Source organism: Perca fluviatilis, chromosome 6 (genome assembly GCF_010015445.1).
Source record: "Perca fluviatilis chromosome 6, GENO_Pfluv_1.0, whole genome shotgun sequence".
NCBI classification, from domain to species: domain Eukaryota; kingdom Metazoa; phylum Chordata; class Actinopteri; order Perciformes; family Percidae; genus Perca; species Perca fluviatilis.
This window is the reverse complement of record NC_053117.1, coordinates 13,144,253-13,157,763: the sequence shown is the minus strand read 5'-3', so window position 1 is coordinate 13,157,763 and position 13,511 is coordinate 13,144,253. Positions and strand designations below refer to the sequence as shown.

At 41.2% G+C, this 13,511-nt stretch overlaps 1 protein-coding gene across 1 annotated transcript in view; it reads right to left on the bottom strand.

Annotated features, from left to right (window-relative positions):
- LOC120560904 (protein crumbs homolog 1-like) overlaps positions 1 to 13,511 on the bottom strand; it is a 48,272-nt gene that overhangs the window by 22,606 nt on the left and 12,155 nt on the right. The window contains exons 2-6 of the mRNA XM_039803795.1: positions 9,034 to 9,729; positions 8,225 to 8,420; positions 4,924 to 5,063; positions 2,558 to 2,743; positions 2,334 to 2,447 (exon numbers count right to left, since the gene is read on the bottom strand). Of these exons, the coding sequence (XP_039659729.1) occupies positions 2,334 to 2,447; positions 2,558 to 2,743; positions 4,924 to 5,063; positions 8,225 to 8,420; positions 9,034 to 9,729 (1,332 nt within the window). The remainder of the gene's footprint in view (positions 1 to 2,333; positions 2,448 to 2,557; positions 2,744 to 4,923; positions 5,064 to 8,224; positions 8,421 to 9,033; positions 9,730 to 13,511) is intronic.

Genomic DNA, 13,511 nt, shown 5'->3' with positions numbered 1-13,511 from the left:
AGAAAACATTTCAGAAACCTGTGTCTCTTACCAGAACAGCATGTTTTCATGAACCAGTCGTTCAAAAAGCTACTAAACGTTAAGCACTGTAATTCGTAAGCATATCACGTTTTTTTTTTTCCTGTATTCACCTCATTGATGGCCGATGTATAAGGTCGCGCGTAGGGCGATGGTCGGGGTGGATGGGTAGGCGTTAACATAGAGGACTTTCTAGCCATGGAACGGAGTTCGCTTCACGGGGAAAACTAGAAGAGAGTTTCACCCAGGAAACTCGTGTTCCTTGAGAGTGTTTCCTAATCTTAACTTGTCGTTTTGGTGCCTAATCTTAACTTTCGTCGGGGCAAAAAGCTCATATTTTGTGGACTAAATTGAACTGTAATCTTCCCCAAAACAAGCAGCAGCTCGCGGTGCCCTGTACCCAGCTCAAAGTCAAAGTCAAACTCATTTTCAGCTAAACACATCTACCAACTGCCGCTGATACGACTGAGCTGTGACAGAGGTCCGTAGCCCGCGTTGCGACGCTCTGAGATTTCTCCTGATTTCGTAGGATATCATACATTTTGGTGGGCATACATTTTCGTACAATATCATACAGACCCGCTCATGAGAATGCCTTGACCAAAAGCCAGACAATGCTTTGTATGTGGCCCTCCACATACTGCACACTTTAAACCAGCTGGGCGGGTTAAAGCACACGCCTACATGTAGTCACTTTTAAAGTACGAGACTGTGCTGTTTTGACTGTGCTGTGTTCCTGCGGATTTTTTCACTGACTTCGCCTTTATCAAAGTACTTCCAAACCAGCGGGATGAATCTCCTGGGCACCCATCAGATGGTTAAAAAAACACACCAGCAACTGAAAAAACTATGTGAGAGATTTTGACACAGTGAAAAAGGCCGCAGACAATTTTGTGAACTGGACAAACGCAAGATTTCAAAGTGAGGAATCTGAAATGGAAGTGCAGGCCGCATTGCCAGCAAAACGCACCAAAAAAAAAGAAAAGCTATGCCAGGGGAGTCTGGTGATGCAGTGGATGCAGCGGACACAGCTACGGACTCACAGACAGACTATAGAATCAATGTCCATAACGTCATTCTCGATACAGCATCAGAATGTATGCATCGCCGTTTTCTGCAGCACAGCGAACTTTATGCTGATCTAGCTTGACTGGATCCTCATAATTTTGCACTGATACAAGTCAACGGACTACCCCAAAATGCACTTCTGAAATGTAAGTAAATGCCTACTTACATTTGATGAAGATGCATGGATTTATGAGGACTATGGTTAACTGCTCCTCAGATCTCTGCAGGGTAAATCCAGACAGCTAGCTAGACTATCTGTCCAAGCTGAGTTTTCTGTTGCATGAGTAACACATCACATCTTCCACCAAAACAAGTTCCTTCCCGAGGCTATTTTGCAGCGGCACCGTGGCTCCGTCCGACGCTTAGACGATTGTGATTGGTTTAAAGAAATGCCAATAAACCAGAGCAAGTTTTTCCTCCTATCCTGGAAAGCTGTGTGGACTAGCCAAACCCTCCTCAGCAGCGCTGTGGAGGAAGGTCTGGCAAAGTGAGACTAGAGTTGTAGTAATGTTCAGCCTCCCTAAATCTAGGTACATTTCCAATGGCAGTGTCAGTTCCACGCTTCCCATTCATTGTCTATGTAAGCAGCTGGGCAATGCATTCTGGCAGTGTTGCAGTGACTTTCAAGAGACAGGGTGTTGAGTTGCTCGCTTCTCATTTGCATAAAGTTGAGGTCCAGGCTACTTTCTGCATATCTCGGGGAGGGGTGGGGGGTCAGCTCGACTCGCCGCCCCTCGAAAACTCACAAAAATCTTTTAAACTGACCTTGGTCAATCTAAACTGAAGACAGATACAGCGGCATAGCTTATTTTAGGCATACACTGTTTTCAGAAACACATTTCAATGAACTCATTTTGTAAAATAAGCGAAGGTTTCCAAACAAGACCTTGTTGGTCTGTTTCAAAGCTCACGATTAAAGTGTTCTTCCAATCGATTCTTCCAATAGCCTATTTTCTTCGCATGTCATTGGACATTGAAGAGAAATTGAGACCTAGCTAGTGGCAAGCCCATCAGGAAGCGCGGCGATCCCTCCCGTCAAAAAACGCCACCGTGGACAAGTAGCCTTAGCATCACAGCTGTACAAGCTCATTGACCATTTGGTAAGTGTCTGTTCTTCTGCAGTCAGTGAGGGTGAACAGAAAACAGGGACAGGACACAACTCTGCGGGGTGCCTCTGGAGGAAGAGCAGCTCAGTTTCGTTTGTTAGGAGATAAGAAAATAGCAGATAAGCGGGTTTTTTTTCCTACCTGTGAAGCCATCTGGACACACACATTGATAAGAGTTAACCAGATCCTGACAGGTTCCTCCATGTTGACACGGAGCAGACTCACACTCGTCCACATTGACTGAGCAGTTGTCTCCTGCCAACAGAACATATTAATGACATTCATATCTCTGTCCTCACCACTTCATTGTGAGTTAATAAGGCAATATACCAAGAAACTAAGGTTTTTGTTGTGAACTGACTTACCAGTGAATCCTGGCAAACAGTGGCAGATGAAGCCAGCTGCCTCTTCATAGCTGAAATTGGCTTTGCTGAATTCAGGCAGCGTTCCGTAGTTCAGGACATCTGAGCGCTGGAAACACTCGCCACCATTCTCACAGGGATGCTGCTCACACTCATTTCTATCCAGCTGGCAGTTCTCTCCTTCGTAACCTAGACACAATTACATGTTTGAAGGATGTACAGTAGTACATTAAATTCACTGTAATCATTTCTTTTAAACAGGCCGTGAGGTCATCCTGTCGTAATATACATGCATACACCAATATAGTCCACATACAGGCCTATGTATTGAAAAATAATGGCCAGTGTTAAATTAGTAAGAGAGACTGTTTTTAAAGTTATTCTTTTTTTCAAGCTTTTGATGTAACTGATGCGTTATTATGCAACTTCTAGGCAAGACCCGCCCTTCAATAGCATTCACACACTACTATTGGCCATGGGAACATGGGAAGTCATGTTGCTACTTTTCGAGGATGCTTGAGCTACCTTCCATTGAAAATAGTTGGCAACACTAACAAGGACTGTGGATTTCGTCCTCAGTCACACAAGGGCTCGATCACAATTGCAGTATTTCCCATACATAGGTTCTGCTTGGGCGCACCGCACAGGTAGATTGAGACCCGCCCAGATAGATAAAATCCGAATACATTTTTTTTCCCAATCAACAATGTATTGTTTACAGCGCACACAGACCAGCGGCCACCAGCCCCTCGTGAAGTCGCGCTCTGCGTGCATGACAGCGTCAACGCTTCACTTCAGGCTAGTAGCATGCTGGTGGTGGTCTTATCGTGGGATTAACTGTATTAACAAACCGTAGAAATGCCGCGGCCACAGCGCTGTGAAAGCTCCCTGAAAGTCATTTATCAGAGTTCGGTTGATACCCCTGTCCGCGGCAGTCTCCTCCACTCCATATATTCATATGTAGCTTACCGCGAACGGAGTTAATCGTTGCTAACTGAGCCCTCAGTTGTCGTTCTCCGTGCCTGAATCCATGTATTTATGGACTTAAGCCCGAATAAAACCCGAAATTTCATTAAGTTGGCTGTAAAAGTTTTAAACTACAACTCAGAGGTGTTTGAATGACAGAAATCTTCAGAAAAGATCTTAATGAATGCAACAAGGACATGTAGCTATAGTAGCCTACAAAAAAGTGTTTACAATCCCCAAAACACGGAAAACGAACAAAGATCTAACAATTTTTTATTTATGTTTACTTTAGATAGCCTTAGTCTTATATGATTTAACAGGAATTAGGAGGATACAGTGTTGAGATTTTTAATAACATGTAACTCTCTGTATGGATCACTGTATTATGGTTATGTTACATATAATAGCCTATTTGGACAGGGGGTAATCAGGTATTTTATCTGCTGAACCAAACAACAAACCAACCAGATTTAATTGACAAAGCACATCATGGCTACACTTCATCTATATCTGTATCATATTTTAGTCTGATATGTTTAATATGTAAATGGTTATTTATTTCAAAAGTATCTGTTGATGTTATGTAGCCTAGTCATTGTTTTCAATAAATAGTTCATAAACCTTTGTTTGACTAGTTTTTACTGAACCCAGCCATCACAAGTAAATTCTCAACCTGTGGGAAACACTGAATTGCTTATAGCTAGTATGGACAGTATTACAGTGACTAATACAAATCTGAACCTATTCTTTAAATCTTTAAATCCATCTGTGAAATCTGCACAAGGTATTTTTAGGACAGGCACACAACGTGCGCACACACACACACACACACACACACACACAGACAGACACACACACACACACACACGCACACATGGACACACAAAAATACAATTATGAAAGCAAAAATGTGACAAAGACTGCTGACGTCTGCACCTTTCTCTGTCGCAGTGTGCTCATGCATCCCTTTTCTTAATTCATTATAGCCCTGAAGAGCTTAGATCTGCTGTTTTTTGTTGCTCTACCATACATGCTGCATATTGCAAAGCACAGCCCTGCTCTTTTGTCCCCTCTTGTCCTCTAAACTCAAGGGTCAGATCAACCAACTCTTTTGTTCAGTTAGATGTATGTATGGGAAACTTCCAGCCTGACGCTTTTTATATGTACAAGCATCTAGCTAGCTTTTTCTTTTAAAGTTCCTTAAATGTCTTTCCTTAGAATGTCTTTTATTCTTTATGTTTAGTGTTCAAGCAGAGCCCTTTGTGGCTGTTGCAATCTACTGAATATTAACAAATTGTTCACACTGTAATTATGTTATGTTGAATGTAATGGCTATATAAAGTATGATAACCTTATACTGAGCAGTGACTGCTGCTGTGTGAGAGTCCGGAGTAATGATGTACCTGGCCAGCAGAGGCACTTGTACTTGTTGGTCCCCTCCAAACAAGTGGCTCCATGCTGGCAGGGGTCAGAAGCACATTCAGGAATATCCTCTTCACAGTGGTCGCCTACAAAGCCTGTCCCCTCACAGTCACACTCATAGCTGGAGGAAGGATAAATAAAGACAAAGGAATAGTCAATAAAAATCATTTTTGCAGCTTGGATTTACGTTCACAAAAGTGCTTGTTTTGCCACTGACAGGCTCAAATTAATATTCTAAGTGTCTGACAACATTATCGAAAGGATTTCTAAGGAGGTTGACCTTTCTGTTAAAGAGTAAGATCCTTTTTTTAAACATAAAAACAGTTGCAAAATTGCGTTAAAGCTAAGCCGCCAGACTCCATGTAAATAAACAGTAATTTTAGCATCATAAAATACACTTCATTCAAAGTCGACAGAAACAAAATAAAACTATGCTTTTCCAACAACACATAGTTTATAGATTTACATGAAAATATGGTGGCTCTATACACGCTAAAAGTATTGTTTTTTTAAATGGAGTCTGGTGGGTTTAGCGTTAGCAACCTCAGAGATGTTTATGGTAAACAAAAAGGTCTTAAATAGGTTTTGAAAAGGTCTATCTCTGTAGGGATCCTTTCCATAATGTTGTCAGACACTTAGAATATCAATCTGAGCCTTTCAGTGGCAAAATAAAGCACTTTCAGTGGACCTAACTGACGATGCACATTTGCCTCACATCGCAGCCCTGTCTGTGGCTGTCGGTTACAGCGTTCACGCTTAATACTGGACCAATTTCAAAGATTGTTGTTCTTATCAGTCACTTAGACACAAAAACATAGTAAAATAATGTCCAAGTTGAAAAACAAATGGTAGTTACCCTTTAACGGATTAGGTAACCTAGTGAGTGAAGTGGCACCACAAGTAGGAAACAACAAATATGTCTCTTGTTCAGGTGCGTTGGGTTACCACTTGTTTTAACTCTAGTTATAAAACCATTCAAACATGTTGATGATACAACAGAAACCAAGTATATACCCAATCACAATGTTTGTAATAACTTCCTGGTAGAAAAGTCCCTATACATCCAATTAAACGGCGCTGAGCAAACTGGGACAAGGAACAACTGTTTACTACTCTCAATCATCTAAAATGCATTTTTGATGCTTTCATATGTCAACACTAACACACCTAATTTGCCTGTTGGGCCACAGACTAAAGAAAATGACACCACCCAAACTACAGTAGCAGTCAGTCCGACCGGCGGTGACATGTTGCTGTTTGTAACTTTAGATTTGGTTTATCAAAGGCGCTAGCAAAGCAACACAGTTCAGAAAATAAGCACAGCAGAGACCACAGATAGGTCTAACCAAAATGTCACAGTAGAAAATGACAACAGAAATAAACAACTTTGCCGATTTCACATATCTCTGGATTTTAAATCAACGGCCAGTTGTCTACCCATTTTTGTTAGTGAGACATCACGGTGATCGGTCTATAAAAGAGTTATAATGTTATTTCAGTAACTGTACCCAACAATATCTACATAAACTTTGCTGACATTAACAACCATATGTTACTGGTCATACCAGACTAAGATGATAGATAGAAAAGAAAGATGATAGAATATTTGAATACAAACATATATGACAAGATTTTAAATAGACAGACAAACAGAATGTTGCGGTACTCGTTGCAAAGACTGTAATTAACAAGGTTAATAGAAATCTGAAAACCTTGTGCATTGGCCACAACTAATAAAACAGCATTATTTCAGCTGATTCATACAATAAAAGAAAATAACTGCACTTATTTCCTCATCATTGTATTGACCTTTTGAAGGTGCACTTAAAACGGTGGTGCTCAGGGTGATCAGCTGAGTGGCGTCTAACAACTTCATCCTCTTGTTGAAACCTTCACTGATATACTGTTTTCTGGACCAGTTTAGATCAGTTGTCTCGTATCCTACCCATCCTCCTCACTCCCTGCTGTTCTACCAGGTATTCTCAGCACCTCCAGCCATCTAATGACTCATCACAATGGCTGACAGTAAGTGGATTAATTCTTATCCCTGCTAGTCAACTTTAATGTCTGCCATGCAGCCTCAGGCTGACACAACACACTGCTGGATGACACATCGGCCTTACCAGGCTCAACATGAGAGGGAAATATAAACACAGACAGAGTATAGAAAGTCATATAGAAATTTGCACTAATTATGATAAGACGGTGATCGCTTACAGCCCCCCATCTAACTCAATATATAACCTTCATATAATTGGGCATTTGATTAAATTCCACCAAAGCTCACATTATTCATAGTCGGACATCTCATCAAAAACTACTTAGATAGGTTGAGTAAAAGATTGGGGTTTGGGTTGAAATAACAACGTTTGTGGTGTTAGTTAAGGACTTTACGTAAGGAACATGATGTATGACGTGAGATAAAAGTTACTATGTACTATGTAACTTCAAAAAAGTAATTGTCACATTTGGTTTTACACAGGACAAGAACCAACTGAGTCAACTGGTTGGTAGAGTTGGCCCTACCGCATCAAATCTATGTATGTATGTATGTATGTATGTATGTATGTATGTATGTATGTATGTATGTATGTATCTATCTATCTATCTATCTATCTATCTATCTATCTATCTATCTATCTATTTCTATGGTATTGTTAACTGGTAACACCCATTCAATCGGCTGATAACATTTGAAGCGGGTGACTGGTCAACCAACATACTTTTTGGACTGCTAAACCTTACAAAGGGCAACCTTCAAACTGAAGAAGGGTCTGAAGTAAGTTCTGAACTCCCCTCTTTCTTTCCTTTAATACCTTTCTCTTGAGAATCTTGAGTCAAACCAACTATAAAATTAGCCTTGTTAAGCCTTTTTCTGTTATTGGCATGGATGTTGTTACATAAACATGACACTGGAAACAAAATTCGGATTTACAATCAAAGGATAGAAAACATGTTACAAACAGCATCAAAATTTTCTGACAAGTTCAGTTACATATCAAGAAGAGGAAACAATTTCATTTCAGCCTGCACCTTTTTAATTTTTTTAAAGGTCAATACCTCCTTAATTCTGGTATTATTAAGTTTCAGGTAATCAACATCACACCAGCTGACGGTATATGTCTACATTTTGTTAGTTAAAAAAACTCAAACATCAGTGGTCTGTTTGTCAAGAAATTGCATTCTGCCTCACATGTACTACACTCCATTTGTATGTATCAGTGTAACTGTTTATACATGATGTTGTATTGCATTTCAAAGCATGCCTGTGTGTAATCCTACCTGTTGACCCCGTCTATGCACTTGCCCTCATTCAAACAGGGGATGCTGGCACATTCATCTATGTTGACCTCACAGTCTTGACCCTGGAAGCCGGCCATGCACTCACACGTGTATGTGGCGATGTGGTCTCGGCAGGTGGCGCCATTCTGGCAGGGCTGCACCTCGCACTCATCGATCTCCACCTCGCAATTAATCCCTGCAGGAAACAGACCAGGGATGGCAGTGGGCCAAGGAGTGGGATTGGCGACACACCTAATTATCTTTGCACACGTACAGATACAACACAATAACACTGGAGCTGCCAAGAACTCAGCTGCAGATGGACAACTGCTACACAGACTAATTCTACTTAAATAGAGCCATGCAACCTCTTTTCATAGAGTACTCAGTGGTATAAAAACTCAGCTGCTACTGTGCACTACTTCTTTCACTAAACAGTAATTTCCGTGCTGAATTATCCAACATGACAGATAATGGGATTGAAATGCGAATCCAACCAGAACCCTTTCTGATTAAGGAATACACACCAAATATAGGTTTTTAATAAAATCAACAAAATTACCACAAATGTATTGCCACACATGGAATTGGTATTTTAACCCTAACCCACCAAGGGTCTGGAGCCCTAGGGCTTACCCTCTAGGTAATCAATAACAAAATGTCAGATCATTAGCTAAGAAGCTTTGATCCAAAACATACTTGAATAATACTTCCTGGCTAAATAAAGGATAAATAAATAAATAAATACAATTTCTCCTTTCAAAAAGCCAGCCAGATGTAACCCTGGCTTACTATACACATTGGCTTACCTTTGAAGCCCGGAGCGCAGTCACACCTGTAGTGATCCACCTCATCCAGACATGTGCCATTGTTTTGACAGGGTCGAGATGCACACTCGTTGATGTCTAAGTCACAGTGGTAGCCTTGAAATCCAGGCACACAGAAACACTGGTAGGCGTTAACCCCGTCTTTACAGATGGCTCCATTCTGACAGGGCTCAGACAGGCATTCATCAATGTTTTCCTCACAGTTCCTCCCCTGGTACCCAGCCGCACACTGGCACATGTGCCCAATGTCAGGGATGTCCATACAGGTGCCACCGTTCTGGCATGTTTTCTCTGAACAAGTAGTCACATTCTCCTGGCAGTCCTGCCCTCCCATTCCCAGGGGACAGTGGCAGGAATAGCCATTGACTCCATTGACACAATAGGACTGGTTACCTTTGCAGGGGTTGCTCTGACATTCATCTACATCCTGGGTGCAGTTTAGCCCTGTAAAGCCGTCCGGGCAATGGCAGGTGAACTCGTCAGTCCCAGGCTTGCTGGTACAGTTGCTGCAGGGCGCCATAATACATGCGTCATACAGCTCATCACAGTTTTTCCCCATGTACCACACCGGTCCTTTGGGGCACACGCACACATAGTCACCCAGGTGGTCAAGACATGTGGCATTATTGTTGCAGGGAGATGACAAACACGAGTCTGCTGCTACTGTGCACAGTAGGCCTGGAATGGAAGACAAAATTGGAATTTAAGATGCAATAGACATCTTTCTATAAAGAATTATCTTTCTAAACAGACTAAATCCCAAACAGGGATGGAGAGAGGTGGTATCCAATTGCCAAAACATTGCATATTCGTCTTGGTCCATCCCAAATTCTTGTGTAAGGTACATTTACACAATTAAAAATGTTTTGCATCATACTGCCATTATATAACATACTATGTGTATATTATGCATGTTTTTTCCTTTGCTTAAGTATTACTGTCTAATGTAATCATTCTGTGTGCTTTTATTTGACTCCCCACTGCCACACGAAGGTTGAGTTCATTCAAGGTGGACCATTTCTGACTGTTGCTGTCCATCTACAGCAGATTTAAGCTTTAAAGCTGCGCCAATTAATATTTTTATATAACAATGGATAAAATGACTATGTGCATACGCCCTGCTATGCCCTGCTACATCCTGCTATGCTCTACAGTGCCCTGCTACGTCCTGCTACCTCCTGCTACGCCCTGCCACATCCTGCTATGCCCTGCAGTGCCCTTCTATGCCCTGCAGTGCCCTGCTACGTCTTGCTATGCCCTGCTACACCCTGTTACGCCCTGCTATGCCCTGCTACACCCTGCTATGCTCTGCATTGCCCTGCTACGCCCTGCTACATCCTGCTACGCCCTGCTACATCCTGCTATGCCCTGCAGTGCCCTGCTACACCCTGTTATGCCCTGCTATGCCCTGCTACACCCTGATATGCTCTGCAGTGCCCTGCTACGCCCTGCTACATACTGCTATGTCCTGCTATGCCCTGCTACACCCAGTTACGCCCTGCAGTGCCATGCTACGCCATGAACTACTAGAACTACTATTTCTAGTCATAGTGCCATTATCTTTATTGTGACTATAATTGCCACTTTTCATCACACCCCCAACCGGCACCGTCAGACACCGCCTACCAAGAGCCTAGGTCTGTCCAAGGTTTCTCCCTAAAAGGAAGTTTTCCTCACCACCCGAGGTTTCTCCCTAAGTTTTTCCTCGCTACTGTCGTACTAAATGCTTGCTCTTGGTGGAATCACTGGAATTGTTGGGTCTTTGTAAGTTTTATAGTGTGGTCTAGACCTACTCTATCTGTAAAGTGTCTTGAGATAACTCTTGTTATGATTTGATGCTATAAATAAAATGTAATTGAATTGAATTGAAATTGAATGAGAACTACGACCAGGTCTGCAGTTCCCCCAGCTCTATGACTTTTAATTTTTTTGTTTACCAGCACACTACTTTATTGTTTGGTTCACTCCCCCACCCAGGCAACAGGTCATTAATGTCCATTGTTCATAAGCCTGATTGCCTGATGAAAAGAACTGTCCTAGACCCTGCTGGGCCATACCTTAAGGCTATGTTACCGCTTGCCAGACAGCAGCAGATGTAACAGTCCATCGTTGGGGTGGCTGACAGACAAATGTAGAGACTATCTGGTGAACGTATATTTTTATTTGATGGAGACCAAAAGTGAATTAAAAGGAAAGTAAATTTTGCATATACCAAGACCATAAACTACAGTGGCCAACAGGGGCAAACGCACTGCAACTTAAGACAACAAAATGCAAATAGACAAGACACAATGAAATTAAGAAAACATCTTCGTTAATTTGACAACACATGTGCAGCATTTAGCAAACACATTGCAAACATGCACAGCAAAACCAAATACATAAACGCGCTGCAAATAGAGAAACGATGCAAAATGAGAAGCAAACAAACCCCGAAAACAAATGCAACAGAAAAACACTGCATCCACTTTACACAACGGAAGGTGCAGTTATGTCAGAGAGAGTGGATATTTTGTTTATCAAATTTTTTTATTAGATTTTTAATAAGTGTTCTACTTTTCAGTAACATTAACTAGTGTTAGCACGCAAGCTCTTGTAGAAGTCAGTCTCTGACACGTTAGCTCTTTTATAATACTGTAAAAGACTAGGGCCAAAATGAATATGCAACTTTTTATGTCGCCTCTTTTCTACACTTTCCTTCCCGTTTCCAAAACAAACCTCTCATCTGCTCTCTCTCTCTCTCTCTCTCTCTCTCTCTCTCTCTTTCTCAATCAAACTGTTCCACTTAGCACTCCCCCTAGAGGCCTGCAGAACTTCTGTTGTGTAAACTGGATGCAATGTTTGTGTATTTGCTTGTGTTGTGTGTATTTGCAGCGTGTTTGATAAATGCTGCGCATGTGTTGTCAAATGAACGATGTTTCCTTAATTTGCTTATGTTTTGTCTATTTGCATGTGCTTCTTTTTTAGTTGCAGTGCGTTTGACAGCTCCAAATCAATACAAATTTTGCTATGTGTCTCTTGGCAGTCTAAATACGCAAATGCATGCTAAAACGTTAGCAATATTCACCCCACACTGGTCCAACAATTTCTCCAAGAGGCTCTGACCGCTACAGTGTCGCACTGACCGCTACAAGAAATCATTCCTACCACAGGCAATAAAACTTCATCACTAAATGTAAGATAAGACTCATAAACATCGCAATACTGCACTAAGTTCAACTTCCACAAACAGGTTATACTTACATCTTTATAAATACTGTTTAAGTAGTCGTACATTTTTATTCCCAAATTGTATGTACATATGTACTATATTTTTGGAATATTTGAATACATTCTATCCTATTTGTATTTCTTGTATATTCTGTATGTATGCTGTGTGTCTGATATTTTGCTGCTGTAACAATGAAATTTCCTAATTTGGGATTAATAAAGTCTAATCTAATCTGATTGAATATCAATTTTAGAATGTGAGAATTTGTCATTTGTTGTGTTTACAACTTGTTGCCCCAAGTGGTCAAACAACTCATATAATGCAGGTTTAAGTAAAGACCTTTTTTAAATTACATATATATATATATATATATATATATATATATACACTACTGGTCAAAAGTTTTAGAACACCCCCATTTTTCTAGTTTTTTATTGAAATTTTAGCAGTTCAAGTCCAATGAATAGCTTGAAATGGTACAAAGGTAAGTGGTGAACTGCCTGAGGTTAAAAAAAAAGTAAGGTTACCCAAAACTGAAAAATAATGTACATCTCAGAATTTAACAAAAAGGCCTTTTTCAGGGAACAAGAGATGGGTAAACAATGTAAAGCTGTTCTGCAGCAATGGAGGTTGATCCAGCTTTGAAAGTTGGTGCTACCAGTTCCCACAGGTGTTCCAACTTGTCTGGATTACTTACTACCCCCTTTTTTATAAAAGTATTGTTGGAACACACTGTGGTACCGTACCCTCGTGAGCATTATTTGAACAGTATTGTACTGCAGAAAGACAAGTTTCTGAGAGTCAACAGCTTGCATGATAGCGGCTCACAGGACAACAGCTTCAACCACAGCTTAATAGTGGTCGTAATAAGCAAGTCTCAGTTTCAACTGTAAAGAGAAGACTTGGAGCTGCAGGTTTGAGAGGTCGAGTTGCAGCAAGAAAGCCATTGCTAAGACGTCAGAATAAGAAAAAGAGTTTTGCTTGGGCCAAGAAACATCATCAATGGACTACTGAAGACTGGAAGAAGGTGCTATGGATTGATGAATCAAAATTTGAAATCTTCGGTTCATCACACAGGATTTTTGTACGCCGTCGAGTAGGCGAAAGGATGGTTCCTCAGTGTGTGACATCAACTGTCAAACATGGAGGAGGAAGCGTGATGGTCTGGGGCTTTTTTGCTGGATCCAGGGTCGGTGATGAACCAAAACGGCTACCACAGCATTTTGCAGTGCCATGCAGTACCCTCTAG